An 18510-nucleotide genomic window follows, 5' to 3' on the forward strand; every position below is an offset into this window, starting at 1 on the left:
TGCTGCTGCTACGGGATACACTTTGAGCTTCGAGGTCCTAGGCCTTTCGTTGTAGTGAAGTGGTCTCTGGATGGGGGTGTCACGGAGCCCCATCCCTGGCAGTCCCACTCTCTCCCTTAACCTGCAGTAAAGACTGACTAAGTTCAGGGAGTGACACGCTAGGTAAGAGAGGCCCCATCCATGCTAGCCTCTAATGTGAGTTTCAGGTCCCACCCAAGAAAGCAACACACAACCTCCCTCAGCTCCAGAGTAGAGCCCACCTTTGCCATTCCAAAGGAAGCACGCTGGCCCGGATCACTGACCAATCAAAGGAAGGCCACGGCTGGGACTTGAAGAGTTGCTGCCTTGACTCTCTCGGGGGGTCTGGGAATTAAGCGCCAGCCGCCTGTCTCCTTGCTCTGCACGCAGTAAGTTCCTTTTTCCCACCAGCCTATGTTGGTGATTGGCTTACTGCACGCCAGGTGAGCGCAGCTCTTTTTTTTTTTTTTTGGGGGGGGGGTGTCCTATAGCAACTCTGCCAACTAGTGTTGAGGTTGTTCTCTATCAGAGAGGGGGAGGGGGCAACAGCCCTGCAGAGTTCCCTGGAATCCTGCTACAGGTGACCACACGGCTGATGTGAGGATGGTCTCAGATACAGCAAGTTTTAAGGTAGTTACTGACATTGCTACAGAATTTTTCTTTAAACCGTGACACAGGGGTCGGTGCTGTGGCACAGCAGGTTAAACCCCAGCCTGCATCCCATACGGGCACTGGGTTCAGGTCCTGGCTGCTCTTCTTCCGATCCACCTCTCTGCTATGCGCCTGGGAAGAGCAGTAGGAGATGGCCCAACAGGGAGTGCAGTGGAGGATGGCCCAAGTGCTTGGGCTCCTGCACCCGCGTGGGAGACTCGGAGGAAGCTCCTGGCTTCTGGCTTTGGATCAGCTCAGCTCTGGCTGTTGCAGTCACTTGGAATGGAATTGGAATGTGGAATGGAAGATCTCTCTCTCTCTCTCTCTCTCTCTGGCTCTACCTCTTTCTGTAACTCTTTCAAAAAATTAAATCTTAAAAAAAAAAACCAAACATGGCACAGTGACTAAGTAACATTCAGCAACTGTGGAAATAATTATTTATTTTAAATATCTTGGAAGCTTTATGTTAAAAGGACCCTTGGGGCCCTCTCAATTTTCATGAGCATTCAACACTTACCAGTCTCAAAACATGCAGAATGTCATACAATTTGGGTTTACAGTGTCTTAAACAGTCACTTCTGACAGGCATTTTAACATTCTATTGCATTAATTTAGATGGCACCAAATCAATAAAAGCTTAAAAAGTGATCTGTTGGGTTTACTTCACAGTCCATGTCTACAAAATAGTACTTTTCCATGTACTGATAATCTGTAAGAAACTTATTCATACTCTTGTATAGTGTGACCTATTGATGCACTGGTGTAAACAGGTTATTACACAAAAGTAGTTACACAACCGCAATGTTGAGACAGAAGCTATTTTTTATATAGTTAAAAACAGAAGTTATCTTGCAAAAGATTAGACTCTAATGTATAAATATGTACAGTCCCTAGCTTTTATTCTGTCGAGTCTGGCTTTGGCTACATGCAGAGAGCATTCTATTCCCATCTTGTAGATTTCATCTGATGCACCAGCATTCCAGCTGGTACTGCCAGGACTCCATCTGACCCAGTTACGGGCACCAACCTCTTTGATTACGCTGTCTCGTCTTCATAGCTACTTGGCCTATTATTTTTCCAAAGTGTGTATTGAAAACAGGTGGTAGGGTGGAAAACGTCTTGTGAAAAGTGTTTTTCCTTAGGTGAAACACCACCAATACTTTTTCCATTATCGAAAACGTCAGGGCTTCTCCCAAGCCGCTCGAAAACACTGACTCCTAGGGCGTCTCCGCAGAAACCTGCTGCCTTCACCACTTTCTGCCATTGAAAACTGTCGCCAGGAAGATGATCCCCACTAGCAGAATGTAGCCTGTTTAGTTTCTGGGCCCCCACACAGGAGGCCACGGGGGCTGGCATTGGGAGGCTTCTGTCTGTCTCAGGCACAAGCACCAATGCCCGCGCTGCGCGTCTGACAGGCCAGAGGTGCTCAGCTTCTGTGTCTCCAGGGTCCGGCCGGCCTCCAAGCTCACCACTCACCTTATCAAACACTAGTGGCTCTCAAGCCTGGAGATACAGCAGAGTCCCCCGGAACACCGGTTACAACACAGCACCCCGGCCCCACCCCTCCTCGCCCCCCAACCAGCGTCATCTGTTTCCTGAGTCTGGAATGGGACTTGAGCACCTGCACTCCCGACGAATGCCCAGGTGGCGTCCACGCTGCTGGGCTAAGGCCCACGCTTTGAGACACGGTCATGGTCAACAACACCTGCTGAGCACCACAAGATGCTCTGGCTGCTCATTCGCCAGGACGGACTGCGTCCACGAGCCCTACGCTCGGCGCTCGGCGGTTAGCTCCCCACCGATCAGCTCAAGTCCTGCTCTTCCGTCCACCGGGCACCCGTCCTCGTATCCCGCTCTCCGGCCCTCCTGAGACACGTGTTTTCTCCCATGCCATCCCCTCTTCCCGGAGTTCAGAAAAACGGTTAATCCTGGGAGGAAACCAAGGGCCGAGTTTTGTTAGTCCTGGCAAACATTCCAAGACATTCCCAGGCAGAGTCTGGTCAAGTACAATGAGGCCACTGCTTCCGAGGGGAAGTGGTGCTTACGGTACACGGTTCACCTTGTTTTGAAAGGACGATGGGCTGTCCCACAGAGTAGGGCGGCCACGTGGGTGGATGTCTCTCCTCTCCTCACCTCCCCCAGCAAAACATCAGTCTTCAAATTCTCTCCAGTTGCAAACCAAAAACAACCGCACCATTCCAGACCGGCTCTTGGTCCTTGGCTCATTTGCCGTCAGCAACATCTCAATAAAAGGAAATAACCCATTTTCTTTGGCTCCTGCTCACCACAACGAGACATCTCTGTCCTAAATAACGCTACTCTCAAATGCGTGGTTTATCAAAGTCATTTCACAGCATGGGGTGAATGTTTTCTTTTTGGGAAAAAGGAGGAGAGGATGATAGTATATGAAGCAGGGTTGTGACTTCTGACCTCACGTGGGAATCAGGGCCCAAGCACGGAGTCTGGGATTAGTGCAATCGGTTCCAGGGCAGACGGTGGAGGAGACCCGGATGTGTGCCAGACACCTCCCAGCCTGCAACGCGAAGACCTGAGGAAAAGAGCACGCGCCCCCACCCCACCAGCCCACCCGTGTCCGGTCACCGGCGCTGCCTCGCCGCTCGAGCTATACCTTCTCCATCTCGATCTGCTGGTGGTAGTGCCGGGCGTGCCGCTGGCCCCCGTTCAGCTTGTACACAGAACGCTTGTGCTGGCACCTGCGGTAGCCCCACACCGCCCCCACGCCGGCCAGGACCAGCAGCAGGCACAGCACAGTGACCACGGTGGCAATCACGGGGCCCCTGCCCAGGCTGGGACACCTGTCCCCCACACACGGCTCCAAGCTTGGCAGCAGCTCCTCCTGGCCTGCACCCGGCCTGGGATGCTCCTGGCCCAGGAAGTCCTCGGACAGCAGGTATGGGAAGCTGTCCTGGACCCCAGGGGCGCTGGTGTCCCCCGGAGGCCGTGTGGCGGCCACGCTGGGGGAGGCCGTGTGGACAGGTGTCTGGCGGGCAGCAGTCGTCCTCACTGGCTCCAGGGTAGCACTGGTGAGGTCAGAGGGTAGAGTGGCCGGGGGAGACTGCCCGGTGGTCACTCTCCAAGGCGCAGTGGACCTGGTCACGTCGCCATCCCCGCCGCGGGGACTCTCAGTGTCAGACACATTTAGGGGGGTGACAGCCGAACCCTCCAGGCCCAGCGTCTGAGAAGGAAGGACGGAAGTCGGGGTGACGCCCCCGCCCCGTGCCGCGGGCTGCGTGGCTTCCACCAGATCGGGCTGGTCAGGGGGGAGGACACTGTCCTCCAGCCCCACCGACCCGTCCCCCCGGTCCTCCTCCTCCTCCTCCTCCGCCTCTCCCTTCCTCCACGCCCCATCCGTCACGGGGTAGCCATCTAACCAGGACCCGTCACTGCTGCTCACCATCGGGTCCCCCGCCCGGCGGTCCTCCCCGCCCACGAGAGGCCCCGAGGGGCCGTCTGCGCGGCCGCGGGCCACCTTGGCTTCGCGCTGACCCGGGGCCCGCTTGACGCCGCTGTGGTTGTCCCCGGCCGCCAGCCGCTTCTTGCTGTGGCCGCCCGCCTCCGTTTCCAGCTCAGGCTTGTGGAAGGCCTCAGCAGCCGGAAGCAAGAACAAGTACTTGCGGCGAAGTCGGGGTCCCGGCCAGTGGGTGGGCGCGCCCGGGCTGGGCCCTGGGGCCTCCTCCCGCGCCGGGGGTTTGCGCCCGTCCTCCTCCTGCTCCTCGCGCTCCCGGGATGCCACAGACCTGTCGTCCGGGAAGTTGTCTTCGTAGTCGATGTGCACCTCGGCCTCCTCTGCAGGGGAACAGGGAGAGCCCCGCTGAGTCCAAAGCCCAGAGCCAGTTTATGCAGTGCGGGAAGCGACCGCCTCAGGCGCCAGCATCCCGTAGAGACACCGGTTCGAGTCCCGGCTGCTCCACTTCCGGTCCTGCTCCCTGCGAATGTGCCCGGGACAGCAGCGGAAGATGGCCACCCCCGTGAGAGACCCGGATGGAGCTCTGGCTCCTGGCCTCAGCCTGGCCCAGCGCGGGAGTGCATTTCTGGGGCCTGGAACTGGATTGGTGGACATCTGGGTTATTACTGCAAGCCCCTAGAGAAAGCCCCAGAGTTCTCTCTCCCTGTTTTTAAAGAATTAATTTATTTATTTGAAAGGCAGAGTTACACAGAGGTAGAGCCAGAGAGAGAGAGAGAGAGAGAGAGAGAGAGAGGTCTTCCATCTGATGGTTCACTCCCCAAATGACCACAACGGCCAGAGCTGAGTTGATCCAAAGCCAGGAGCCAGGAGCTTCTTCCAAGTCTCCCACATGGGTGCAGGGGCCCTACTTGGGCCATCTTCTACTGCTTTCCCAGGCCATAGTAGAGAGCTGGATCGGAAGAGGAGTAGCTGGGACTCGAACTGGCATCCCTATGCGATGCTGGCACTGCAGGCTGAACCCAGAGTTCTAAATAACAGTTTTAAAATCCTTTCTGGGAGGCTGGCGCCGCGGCTCACTAGGCTAATCCTCCGCCTAGCGGCGCCAGCACACCGGGTTCTAGTCCCGGTCGGGGCGCCGGATTCTGTCCCGGTTGCCCCTCTTCCAGGCCAGCTCTCTGCAGTGGCCAGGGAGTGCAGTGGAGGATGGCCCAGGTGCTTGGGCCCTGCACCCCATGGGAGACCAGGAAAAGCACCTGGCTCCTGGCTCCTGCCATCAGATCAGCGCGGTGCGCCGGCTGTAGTGCGCCGGTCATGGCGGCCATTGGAGGGTGAACCAACGGCAAAGGAAGACCTTTCTCTCTGTCTCTCTCTCTCACTGTCCACTCTGCCTGTAAAAAAAAAAAAAAAAAAAAAAAAAATCCTTTCTGGGGGCCGGCGCCGCGGCTCACTAGGCTAATCCTCCGCCTTGCGGCGCTGGCATACCGGGTTCTAGTCCTGGTCGGGGCGCCGCATTCTGTCCCGGTTGCCCCTCTTCTAGGCCAGCTCTCTGCTGTGGCCAGGGAGTGCAGTGGAGGATGGCCCAAGTATTTGGGCCCTGCACCCCATGGGAGACCAGGAGAAGCACCTGGCTCCTGCCATCGGATCAGCGTGGTGCGCCGGCAGCGGCGGCCACTGGAGGGTGAACCAACAGCAAAGGAAGACCTTTCTCTCTGTCTCTCTCTCTCACTGTCCACTCTGCCTGTATATATATAAAAAAATCCTTTCTGGGGCCAGCGCTGTAGTGCAGCGAGTTAAAGCCCTGGCCTGCAGTGCCGGCATCCCACATGGGCACTAGTTCTAGTCCCAGCTGCTCCTCTACCGATCCCGCTCTCTGCTATGGCCTGGGAAAGCAGTAGAAGATGGCCCAAGTCCATGGGCCCCTGTACCCATGTGGGAGACCCAGAGGAAGTTCCTCACTCCTGGCTTCAGATTGGCGCAGCTCCGGCCATTGCAGCCATCTGGGGTGTGAACCAGCGGATGGAAGACCTCTCTCTCTGTCTCTACCTCTCTGTAACTCTGTCTTTCAAATAAATAAATAAATCTTTAAAAAAAAATCCTTTCTGATCTGCTCCTAAAATTTAAGCCCATTCATGTGTGTCTTCTGTCAAAAAATGGAAAACAGTGAAGAGCAAACACTTGAAAAAATGTCACTTGCACACATGTATTACGCTTACAACAGGCAGCCCAGTTACCAGTTCAGCGCATTCCCTACCCTTTCCTTTGTTCCAGGAAAATCTGGCACACACTTTGGCTACTGACTTGCAAGGGTAAAGAAAAAATTCAAAATCCAGGCAGAGGAGGCAAGCCAGACCTAAGCACAGAAATTAAATCCAGCTTGCTTAAAAGTGTGCTGAATGGTAGAAAGCAACAATAGGCATACTATGTGAGTGGAGGAAACGTAATCCAACAGTGTTGTGCCTTGGTAAGATGTCACACGAGGAGTCAGCATTGTGGCGCAGCGGGTTAAGCCGCCACCTGTCACACTGGCGTCTCGTGTGGACACCAGTTCAAGTCCTGGCTGCTCCGCTTCCCATCCAGCTCCCTGCTTATGTACCTGAGGAGATACACATGATGATGGCTCAAGTACTCGAGTTTCTGTCACCCAGGTGGAAGACCTGGATGGAGTTCTTGGCTCCTGGCTTCAGCCTGGCCCAGTCCTGTCTGTTGTTTCAAAATAATACAAAATATTTATTAAAAATAAAATATTTTAAAAAGAAAAAATTTTAAATATTTATTTATTTGAAAGGCAAAGTGACAGAGAAAGAGGGAAAGACAGAGAGAGAGAGAGAGATCTTCCATCCATGGGTTTACTCCCCTAAATGGCTGCAATGGGAGGGCTGGTCCAGGCTGAAGCCGGGAGTCCAGAGCTCCGTCTGGGTCTCCCACGTGGGTGGCAGGGGCCCAAATACTTGGGTCATCATCTGCTGCTTTCCTGGGTGCATTAGCAGGGAGCTGGATCAGAAGTGGAGCAGCCGGGACTCGAACCAATGCTCTGATTTGGGATGCAGGGTTGCAGGTGGAAGAATGTCCAGTGCTACGGGTACTGTGTGTGTGCTGCTCACAGAGCTGGTCATCACCTGGAATTCACAGTCCAGACGCTCAGTTAGCTTCATCACCAGAAAGTCACCCTCTGCCTGTGGTACTTTCAATAGTCCATAGTCAATAGACAGTTGATTACCAAGTACTTCCAGTACTGGTCTCTCAATCGAAAACTACTGCTTGGCCGGTGCCGTGGCTAACTAGGCTAATCCTCCGCCTTGCAGCACCAGCACACAGGGTTCTAGTCCCGGTCGGGGCACCGGATTCTGTCCCGGTTGCCCCTCTTCCAGGCCAGCTCTCTGCTGTGGCCAGGGAGTGCAGTGGAGGATGGCCCAAGTGCTTGGGCCCTGCACCCCATGGGAGACCAGGAGAAGCACCTGGCTCCTGCCATCGGATCAGTGTGGTGCGCTGGCTGCAGTGCCCCGGCCGCGGCAGCCATTGGAGAGTGAACCAACGGCAAAAAAAAGGAAGACCTTTCTCTCTGTCTCTCTCTCTCACTGTCCACTCTGCCTGTCAAAAAAAAAAAAAAAAAAAGAAAACTACTGCTTTGCTAATGAGTGCCCTGAAAATGGCTTCCTACAGGCAAAACAAATGCCTATTAGCTACCATGATAAATATTAGAAACAGGCTGTCATTGGAAAAACGAAAGGTATATATGATATCAGATCAGCTGAAAATATGTTAGAGATACTTCACACCTTTATACGGACAAGCTCAAACCAACCTGGACCTTGATGGTGCTTGAGACGTGAACCCTAATGATCTCAGTGTGAGATCAATAAGCTGCACCCCCAGGACAGTGGGAGCGATGGGAACAGTGTCCACCTAGAACAGAGGTCACTCTGTACTGACCACACCGCCCACCCAGCTCCCACTACACTGCCTGCCCAACTGGCCCAGGAACTCCCTGAGGACAAGGACACGTCCCCTCTGCCTCTGCATCCCCAGGACCCTGCATGGTGCGTGGCATGTAGTAGACACCCCTTGAATGTCTGCTGAAGGCACAGGTGAACCCGCGAGTGGTGGAAGACAGTGTTGAGAAAGCTTGACTCAGCCCGGAGGTCCAGCAGCAAGGGCAGAGCGCCATCAATGACCCGGGAGTTCTATGTCTGCACATTCTTCCTCCGGGGGACGCATCCCATGACCTTGAAACAGGCCATGAGGTCCAGAGGCACCTGGAAGGCGGGCCCGTCCCTTCTGGTGTGGGAAACCCCGGCTTAGCGCACACAACCTCAGAGTTGAGAGTGCAGGAGAGAGCAGCCCACTCTGCTTGAGGCGGGGTCTGCTTAGCCCTGGGCCCCTGTGGTCAGCCTGAGCTGTGTGTGTGTGTGTGTGTGTGTGTGTGTGTGTGTGTGAGAGAGAGAGAGAGAGAGACAGAGAGAGAGAGAGAGAGAGAGAGAGAGTTCTGCCCCCAGAGCTCTCCGAGGTGAGGGCACCCCTGGAGGGAAGCCCAGGGCCCTGAGCCTAGCTCTTCTGTCTCCCCACGGGTTCACAGGTCAAGATCCTGGCTCTCAGGACCAGAGTCTCGCTCTGCCACAGTCTGCCCCAAAACCTCAAACAAAGGTGAGGACGAGGAGCGTTTCCAAACAGCCGACCTGGGAGGAAGCACCCGGGCTCGTTTCCCGCCTCCCCATGTTCGTGATTCACCAAATTCCGCCTGAGATGGCCAGGGGTTCCTTCTCGCACCTTCCCTGGTCTGCCCTCTCGGACTCAGACCACGCAGCCAGCCTGCTCGCCTGTCTCCTCCTCCAGGCCCTGTGCAAACCCCTGCCAACATAGCAGGGGCCTTCTGAATCCTACAAGCCATCTAAGACATGTCAGTTTGGTAAGTTCGCCTGGCAAAACCTGGGCCATTCGCTGTAAATTCAGTTTACTGCTGCTTTTGGAAACTGGAGGAGCACAGACGGCTGAGTCTGGAGGAGGCGGCGATGGCTGGCTGTGCACTGCCTGGTCTCTACCAGGAGGACGTGGTGGGGGCGCTGAGGTGCCAGGGCCCAGGACCCTGGGGTGCTCCCAGCGCTGCCGCTGGCCACCTCTTTCGCATATTGCTGCATTTCTAGAAGCCTGCACATACTTTCTTTTTTTTCCCCCTCTGGTCTTGGTTACACAGCCTTTAAAAATAGCTTTTTTAAAAAAGACAACCAGACAAGCCAGAAATAACCGCGCGCGAAGCGCAGCCCTGAACAAATATGGCAACGCCGATGAGGAAATGCTAAATTCGGTCTTGGGCGCCTGCTGGACTTGTTGAAGGAAATTCAGTTCAAAAAATGGGGAGAAACAGAAATGGAAGTTAAAGTAGGAAGACAAAAGCAAGCTTCAGGAGAGAGAGAGAGAGAGAGAGAGAGAGAGAGAGAGAGAGAGAGAGAGAACGCGCCCAGGGAACTTCCTGAAAGAACAGTTTGAAAAGGGGTCTGTGCACTGCCCTGCTGTGTCCGTGCAGATGGGATGCCAGTGTTGGGGGCAATGCTCCTGGGTTTAAGCCCTGGCTCTGCTGCTTTCTGGGTGGGTGACAAGGCGAGCCAATGACCCTTTCTCTCCCTCGTTTTCCCATCTGTAAAAGGGACCTAGCCATTTCTACTCCCAGACTTGCAAAGATTGCATGACACGAAGCAGGAGCAGACACGAGGAACCTTGGGGATGACGGAAATGTTCTGTGTTTTTGGTTCCCATGGTGGTTTCACAGGTGTATGTACCTGTTACAGCTCAGATGATTTATATTTTATTTTTAAAAGATTTATTTTAGGGGCCAGGACTGTGCGTAGCGGGTAAAGCCACCGCCTGCAGTGCCAGCATCCCATATGGGTGCCGGTTGTAGTCCCAGCTGTTCCACCTCCGATCCAGCTCTCTGCTATGGCCTGGGAAAGCAGTAGAAGATGGCCCAAGTCCTTGGGCCCCTGCACCCATGTGGGAGACCTGGAGGAAGCTCCTGGCTCCTGGCTTTGGATCGGCACAGCTCTGGCCATTGCAGGACATCTGGGGAGTGAACCAGCAGATGGAAGACCTCTCTCTCTCTCTCTGCCTTTCAAATAAATAAATAATTTTTTTAAAAAAAGATTTATATATGTGAAAGGCAGTGTGACAGAGAAGGAGAGAAAGGGGAGAGAGAGAGAGAGGGAGAAGGAGAGGGAGGGAGAGAGAGAGAGAGATAAGGAGAGTTTTCCATTTGCTAGTTTACTCCCCCAAATGGCTACAAGAGCCAGGGCTAAGCCAGGCCAAAGCAAGGAGCCAGGAACCCCATCCAGGTCTCCCATATGGATTTTAGGGACTCAAGCACTTGGGCCGTCTTCTACTGCTCTGCCAGGTGCATTAGCAGGGAGCTGGCTCACAAGAAGAGCAGCCAGGACTTGAACGGGCAATCTAACACAGAACGCTGGCATCACAAGTGGTGTCTTAACACAATGCCATCCCCCCCATTTTGCATTTTAAATTTGCACCATTTATTATACACAAATCAAAACTCAATAGAGTTGTTTAAAAAGCAATGCCCATGGGGCTGGCACTGTGGCGCAGTGGGTAAAGCCACCGCCTGCAGTGCTTGCATTGCATATGGGCACCGGTTCAAGTCCTGGCTGCTCCACTTCCGATCCAGCTCTCTGCTGTGGCCTGGGAAAATAGCAGAAGGTCGTCCAAGTCCTTGGGTCCTTGCACCCTTGTGGGAGACCCGGAAGAAGCTCCTGGCTCCTGGCTTTGGATCGGCGCAGCTCCAGCCATTGCGGCCATTTGGGGAGTGAGCCGGAAGAAGGACAACCTCTCCCTCTGTGTCTCTACCTAAACTAAAACCAACTCTCTCAGTAGAGAGACAGGGAGCAGGTCTTTGGCTGACAGCAGCTCTTCTCTCAGCGCCTGCCGGCGACAAGTGTTCCAAGAGGAAGAGGAGGCACGTGATGGAGGGAGAATCTGAGCTGCATCCCCTGCACTGTGTGTCTTTTGTCTTCTTTCCCCCAGCTCTTCTCTGCCACCCCACCCACCAGACAGGATCTTGGGCCACACCCGGGACCAGGAGTAGGGCTCCGAAGAAGTGCTGAAGTCGGGAGGGAGCAGAGGTGTGAAAGGTGGTGTGAGGAGAGGAGAGGAGAGGAGAGCCAGGGTGGCCAACACTGGGACCAGGTGGGGGGGGGGTGGCCCCCTGGAGGCCAGGAGGTCAGAGACTCTTCTCAGGGAATGGCATCCGCAACCAATCACAGCCAGGCCACAGGCACCACGGATCCACCCGGAACTGGGACGCGAGCGGATCACGCACCTCTCAGCCCGTTTCAGACTACAAGAACCTTCACTGCTGCTGCCTTGGGGAGCCCGTGATTGGAGTCAGTGATTGGCTTTCTGTGGGTCAGGCAAGAGGACCCAGGTTTGGGGGCTCTCTACAGCAACTTTGGCAACACAGCTCTACCTTCATGGCTTCCCCAGGCCTCACTGCCGCGGGTGGCGCATCCCGCACTCCCCACGGACACGCTGAGACTACCAGGCCCCCGGAACCTCCTTCGCGCGGTGGAGCTAATGGCCACTTTTCAGCTTTCATTAACTTGATTTCTGAGCACGTCTCTCCGGAAACGCACACTCTTTAAAAATGTCACCTGCGCCACCTCACTTTCCAGCTTCCTCTTCTACTTCATCCTCTGCTTACCGTCTCCTTCGAGGCTCCCAGTTCACCGTCGTTTTTTTTAGGGTGGGGACATGGCCTGCCACAGCACCTGGCTGCCGCAGGATGATGGGATGTGGGTGAGTGCATGGCCAGCCGGCCCATCAGCTCACACCAACAGCAGGAGTATCCCAGCCCAGGGGGTGCCAATGCCAACCTCGTCTCACCCACCCCCAACAAGCGCTTTTTGAAGCAGTTCCCTGATCAAAAAAGTGATGTTCAGGGCTGACACTGCGGTGTGGCGAGGACAGCTGCTGCCTGCAATGCTGGCATCCCATAGGGGAAGCTGGTTCATGGCCCAGCCGCTCCACTTCTGATCCAGATCCCTGCTAATGGCCTGGGAAAAGCAGTGGAAGATGGCCCAAGTTCTTGGTCCCCTGCACTCACGTGGGAGACCGGATGAAGCTCCTGGCTTCGATTTGGCCCCACCCTGGCCATGGCAGCCTTCTGGGGAGTGAACCAGTGGACGAAAGATCTGTCTCTGCCTCTCTCTCTCTCTCTCTCTCTCTCTCTCTGTAACTAACTTTCCAAAATAAATTAAAAACATTTTTTTAAGAAAAGTTGATGTTTGCTGGAAAAAAATAAATGTGCAAACTGTAGTGAAATATCTGGTGAAGATATTCCTCTAACACACACACACACACACACACAGATATTTCTTATAAGGATGCAGATACTTTAAGTGTTAAACCTACCGAGCAATGAAAACTGTAACAGTTTGTACCCAGCCAAGTGTAGAAACCAGAGTTCCTGTCCAGCAGCTGAGAGTGCTCCCAAGTCTGCATTGCGGTGAGAAAATAAACAGCCTTGCAGACACACAAAACCTGCATTTAGTTCTCGCTCTGCTCTCCGCTCTCCGGGGGCCAGTCAACAAGCCAGCTGACCGGCGGGCGTGGCTCACCGGACGGTGCCACCTCCGTGCCTTAGCGTCTCTGGGTGAGGAGGGGAGCGCGGGTCCGTTTGGGGGCTGTGGAGTCAACACAACAGGGAGCTCAGTTCTTACGCTTGGCTCTCTCGGGCAGACTCCTGTCTGGCACAAGGCAATAGCGAGGGAGAGAGACGAGGGGCCGGAAGGTGCTTCTCCTGCTCTTCCTGCTGTGTACCTTTTTGTCACTAGTATGCAACAAGGCATACTGATACAGGGAGAGGCAGTTTGGTAGGAATCTCACAGGGGAAGTTTGTATTATTTAATCTAAAAAGGGGGGGGGCGCAGCAGTGGCAGCCCGCTGCCTGGGCTGCCTGTGTCCCGAGGAGGAGGTCCCGGTGTGAGTCCTGGCTACTGTGCTTCTGATTCCTGTTCCCTACTGCTGCACATCCTGGGAGGTAGCAAGTGATGGCTCCAGGACTGGGGTTTCTGCCACCCACGGGGAGACCTGCTTTCCCAGGCCATAGCAGAGAGCTGGACTGGAAGAGGAGCAGCCGGGACTAGAACCTGCGCCCACATGGGATGCCGGTGCCGCAGGAGGCAGCTTTACCTGCTACACCACAGCACTGGCCCCCTATTTTATTTATTTATTCATTTTTATTGCATTTTACTAAAGTAGCCCACATGAGTCTGAAAAGTAGTAAAATAGATCTGAAAAACTCCTATTTATTAAAAAAACATTCTAAGACTGAAAAGCTAAGTCACAGAATGAGAGAAAATACTTGCAACACACACACTAGTTAGGAAGTAGTTCTATAACGTGAATAATCGATTCAAATCATTTTTTAAAAGGGCAAAATCCTTGAACAGACATTTTCCATAAGGAAATTCTAGTGCCTGGTGGACAAGTGTAAGTGCCCAACTTCACCCTCAGCGGAGGTAGGAAGATTAGAACTCCAGACACCAGACTGGCTGTCCTGAGGGCTGCTGAGGGAGCTGAACCTGCCCTCCCACGCACAGCTGGTGGGGAAGTGCACTGAGCAAAAACCCTTTAGAAAACTCTTTGCTTAGGAAGCTAAGCACACACACCCTGGAGGCACCAACTGCACTCCTAGGACCCCACAGAAATGGGCATACATGGGACGCAGACCATCATGGTGGCCTCATGTGTGACAACCCCCCTGCGGAAGAGAGCCACACAGCCACCACCGTCAGACTGGACTAATCGACAGCAAACCACAGCAACATGGCGCCCGACTCACAGCCATGGCAGCTCCCAGCTGTCCGAAGAATGCAGTGCTGGAGTCACCACCTCTGTGGGGCCACCCAGACGTCAGGGGGACCACGGGGGCCTCCGGCTGAGTCAGGCACAGGAGCCCTAAGCCAAGGTTGGCGACGGAGCTGCCAAGCCTCATACCAGGTGCAATGCCCCCAGTGGGGGTGGGGAGGCCAGGCCTGGCTGTGGCTGAAGACACCGCTGCCCAAGAGAGTCGGGGCGGGGCGGGGCGCTGCGGATACCTGGGCCCTCCAAGAATGTGATGATGCCAGAACCGGAAATCAGATTGCGTCTATAGGGAACCGAGTGTTTGCCACAACTGCCCTTGGAGTTTCAAGGAAATATTCAGACTCACAGGACCGTCCCTGGCCACACCTGGCTCTAGGAAGGGGACACAGCACAGGGCAGGCGGGGAGGGCCCACATGGCTATCCCAGGGTTAGTCTGCTCGCCTGCCCCTCCGGCTCCGGCCTCCCATGACTGTGCAAGGAGCCAGGCTGGCAGGCGTGCATGTGGGCTCACGTGGGTTCCAAGTCCCGCACCCACTCTTCCACCAACCGCACAGAACGGCTCTCAAGGACCCCACAAGGGTCAAGTGCAAAGATAAGAATGGGCAACCCGGCGAGGCCCAGAGCCGGCTGCCTCTGATGTATTCGCCATGGTCCTCACAGTCACGAGAGAGTCATTTTTACCCCAAGCCCTGCTGCTTGGCGCCCACGGCTTGCGGTCCACCTTGTCCAGCTTTCCAGGGAGACAAGCTAGAAAGCTAAGCCAAGGTCAACGCCATCCCAAGGGGGTGAGGAGGGTTTGCTGAGGACGATGAAGGGCTGGGTCACGGTGGTGCTGCAAGCCCACAGCTCAGCAAACAGGTGGGAACGGCTTTTTGCAGAGGAGCATGGCCGTGTGGCCCTGCGGAGGGGGAGGCGGTGGCGGCAGCAGCCGGCCCGGGGCACTTACCCTTACCGCAGGCCTGCACCAGGCCGTACCACTCCCCGCAGCTGTTACAAAGCAGGGTGAAGGCGGTCTCGCGCTGGCCGGTGGCCGAGCCCGGGGCACACATGTACAGCAGTTCATCCCCCATCTCCAAGCCGGTGCGGCCCTGCAGGACGGTGTGCGGGAACGAAGGCGGGTCTCCGCACGGCTTCTCTGCGGAGAGGGAACCGCGGTCAGCTTGGCCAAGGGGTGCCCAGCCTGGGAGAAAGCGATCAGGTCTCCCCTGCCACTACCCGCCACCCCCGGCCTGCACCCCGAACCGCGCTCACAGGGGCCGCCTCTGGGTCACCCTGGTGAGTCGGGGCCTGGCAGAACGCCGGGCACAGCTGAGGCACAGAGAAGTCAAATGGGGAAGAAAGCGTCGCAGCGCTGTCATCCTAAACCGCCAGGCAACAGCTCCTGGGAAGAGCCAGAGGCCCGTGGCTGGCGGCGGACGCCTTATTTAGGGAAATAAACACGTGGCTGCTCCTGGTCTGAAGCTAGTGTGTTAGGCTACAGAGGGCAGCACAAGGGCCTCCCCTCTGCCCATCTCAACCCCGACCAACTCAGTGACCGGTAGGTGTGTACAAAAGACGCGCACACACTCACACAGGTACAAGCGGTCTTCAGAGGTCGTTCATCCACTGGTTCACTCCCCAAATGTCTACAACCGCTGAGGCTGGGCTAGGCTGGAGCCAGGAGCTAGGAACTCCAACTAGGTCTCCCACATGGCTGTCAGGGACCCAAGTACTTGGGCCCTCATCTGCTGCCTCCCAGGAGCGTGGGAAGCAGAAGCGGGACTCAGTCCCAGCCGGTTCAATAAGGGATGCGGGTGTCCTAGGCAGCAGCTTAAACTTCTATGCCGTAAGGCTCACCTGCAAACTTATTTTTGTTTCTGGGGCAGGGCGTTGGACGTAGCGGATAAAGCCGCCGCCTACAACACTGGCATCCCATATGGGTTCAGGTTCATGTCTGGCTGCTCCATTTCCGACCCAGCTCCATGCTAATGGCCTAGGAAAAGCAGTGGAAAATGGTCCAAGTGCTTGGGCCCCTACCACGCATGTGGGAGCCCCAGAAGAAGCTCCTGGCTTTGGATTGGCCCAGCGCGAGGGCATTGCAGCCATCTGGGGAGTGAACCAGTAGACAGATGATCTCTCTCTCTCTTTTATCTCTTCTCTCTCTGTAACTCTGGCAAATAGAAAAATTTTTTAAAAAATGTGTTGGTGCATATGCTCATATATAAATATATAGATCTATTCTGTGTAGCATTTTAAACATAAATGGGATTACAAATGTAAGAGAGGTCCTCAAGAAGTTCATGGAGAGTGTGTATTATGAAAAACTACTGGGTCCAGTGCTGCAGTGCAGTGGGTTAAGCCACAGCCTGTGACGCTGGCATCCGATACGGGCACTGGTTCAAGTCCCGGCTGCTCCACTTCTGATCCAGCTCTCTGCTAATGGCCTAGGAAAGCTGTGGAAGATGGCCCAAGTGATGAGGCTCCTGTACCCACTTGGGGGACCCAGATGAAACTCTTGGCTCAGCCTGGCTCAGCACTGACAATTGTGGTCACGTGAACAGTGAATCAGTGGACAGAAGATCTTTCTCTGTCTCTCTCTCTAACTCTGACTTTAAATAAATAAAAATTTAAAATAAAAGAAAAAGAAAAAACGATGCATGCATTTCAAAATAGTTTTGTCCCAAGACAAACATCTCTCAATTTCATTTTCCCAACAACGGTCTGAAGTGTCGTGGTATTACTGAATACTCGGCCCATTCGCTGGCAAGGGACTGCCAGCTGTGTTGGCTGTGTTGGCACCTTGGCAGAGCAACACACGGGGAGCTGGCTGTGTGCAGACGGCCGAGCAGAGCACGGGGAACAGCCTCCATTGATAAGGACTGCCCTTGTGAGAACTCACACAGTCAGATCAGCGGTACCCCTTCCAGGGGCGGACGCCCAGGACCTGTCCCCGCCCATCAGGCTCCACCTCTTAAAGGTCCACATTACTTCCCAACAATGAGGACAAAGCCTCCAGCACAGGGCAGGGCAGGTGGGGACAGCGCAGAGGAACCCATCCAAACCACAGCACAGCATCTGGCGTGCGAATGTGCACTCTCCTAAAGACACTTAATGTCAAACATCTCAGATGCTTGCTGGCCGTCTGCATGATCTTTATCTGCTCGGGGCTTTTCTCCCAGTGTAATCAGGTTCTGTGATTTATCGCTGTTGGGTTTTAAGAGTTTCCCGCTTATTTTGTGTAACAGTCCTTTAGTAGATGGTGACTTTGGTGGTTGGTTCTACCATGCTTTTTTTTTTTTTTTTTTTTTTGACAGGCAGAGTGGACAGTGAGAGAGAGAGACAGAGAGAAAGGTCTTCCTTTTGCCGTTGGTTCACCCTCCAATGGCAGCTGTGGCCGGCGCACTGTGCTGATCCGATGGCAGGAGCCAGGTGCTTCTCCTGGTCTCTCATGGGGTGCAGGGCCCAAGCACTTGGGCCATCCTCCATTGCACTCCCTGGCCACAGCAGAGAGCTGGCCTGGAAGAGGGGCAACCGGGACAGAATCCTGGCACCCCAACCGGGACTAGAACCAGGTATGCCAGCGCCGCAAGGTGGAGGATTAGCCTAGTGAGCCGCGGCGCTGGCTCTATCATGCTCTTGACACTGTCTTTTGAAAAGAAGAATGTTGTTGGCTTTAAAGATGTCTAGCTCAGGGCCAGTGTTGTGGCAGAGCAGGTTAAGCTGCAGCCTGTAACGCTGCCACCCCATAAGGACAAGGGTTCAAGTCCTGGCTGCTCTATTTCCAATCCAGCTCCCTGCTAATGTCCCTGGAAAAGCACAAGAAGATTATTTAAGTGCTTGGGCTCCTGCTACCCATGTGGAATGCCTGAATGAAGCTCCTGGCTCCTGGCTTCAGCCTGGCCCAGGCCTGACCACTGCAGCCATCTGGGGAGTGAACCAGCAGATGGAAGACCTCTCTCTCTGTCTCTGTCTGTCCGTCTGTCTGTCTCTCTCACTGTGCCTTTCAAATAAATAAGTAAATTAATGTGGGGCTGGCGCCATGCTTCACTTGGTTAATCCTCTGCCTGCGGCACTGGCATCCCATTTGGGCTCCGGGTTCTAGTCCTGATTGCTCCTCTTCCAGTCCAGCTCTCTGCTGTGGCCCAGGAAGGCAGTGGAGGATGGCCCAAGTGCTTGGGCCCTGCACCCGCGTTGGAGACTAGGAAGAAGCACCTGGCTTCTGTCTTCGGATCGGCGCAGCTCCGGCCATAGTGGCCATTTTGGGGGTGAACCAACGGAAGGAAGACCTTTCTGTCTCTCTCACTGTCTAACTCTGCCTGTCAAAAAAAGAAGTTTTAAAAAAATAAACAGGCCGGCGCCGCGGCTCACTAGGCTAATCCTCCGCCTAGCGGCGCCGGCACCCCGGGTTCTAGTCCCGGTTGGGGCGCCGGATTCTGTCCCGGTTGCCCCTCTTCCAGGCCAGCCCTCTGCTGTGGCCAGGGAGTGCAGTGGAGGATGGCCCAGGTGCTTGGGCCCTGCACCCCATGGGAGACCAGGAGAAGCACCTGGCTCCTGGCTTCAGATCAGCGCG

General features: G+C 54.9%; 1 protein-coding gene across 1 annotated transcript in view; it reads right to left on the reverse strand.

The window, feature by feature from the left end:
* Window positions 1–1078: 1078 nt before the first annotated feature.
* Window positions 1079–18510, reverse strand: part of SUSD5 (sushi domain containing 5) — a 51138-nt gene continuing 33706 nt past the window's right edge. The window contains exons 4-5 of the mRNA XM_002716228.5: window positions 14908–15096; window positions 1079–4476 (exon numbers count right to left, since the gene is read on the reverse strand). Coding sequence (XP_002716274.2) covers window positions 3293–4476; window positions 14908–15096 — 1373 coding nt within the window. The 3' untranslated portion in view covers window positions 1079–3292. The remainder of the gene's footprint in view (window positions 4477–14907; window positions 15097–18510) is intronic.

The sequence above is a fragment of the Oryctolagus cuniculus genome, chromosome 4 (genome assembly GCF_964237555.1).
Source record: "Oryctolagus cuniculus chromosome 4, mOryCun1.1, whole genome shotgun sequence".
NCBI classification, from domain to species: Eukaryota; Metazoa; Chordata; class Mammalia; order Lagomorpha; family Leporidae; genus Oryctolagus; species Oryctolagus cuniculus.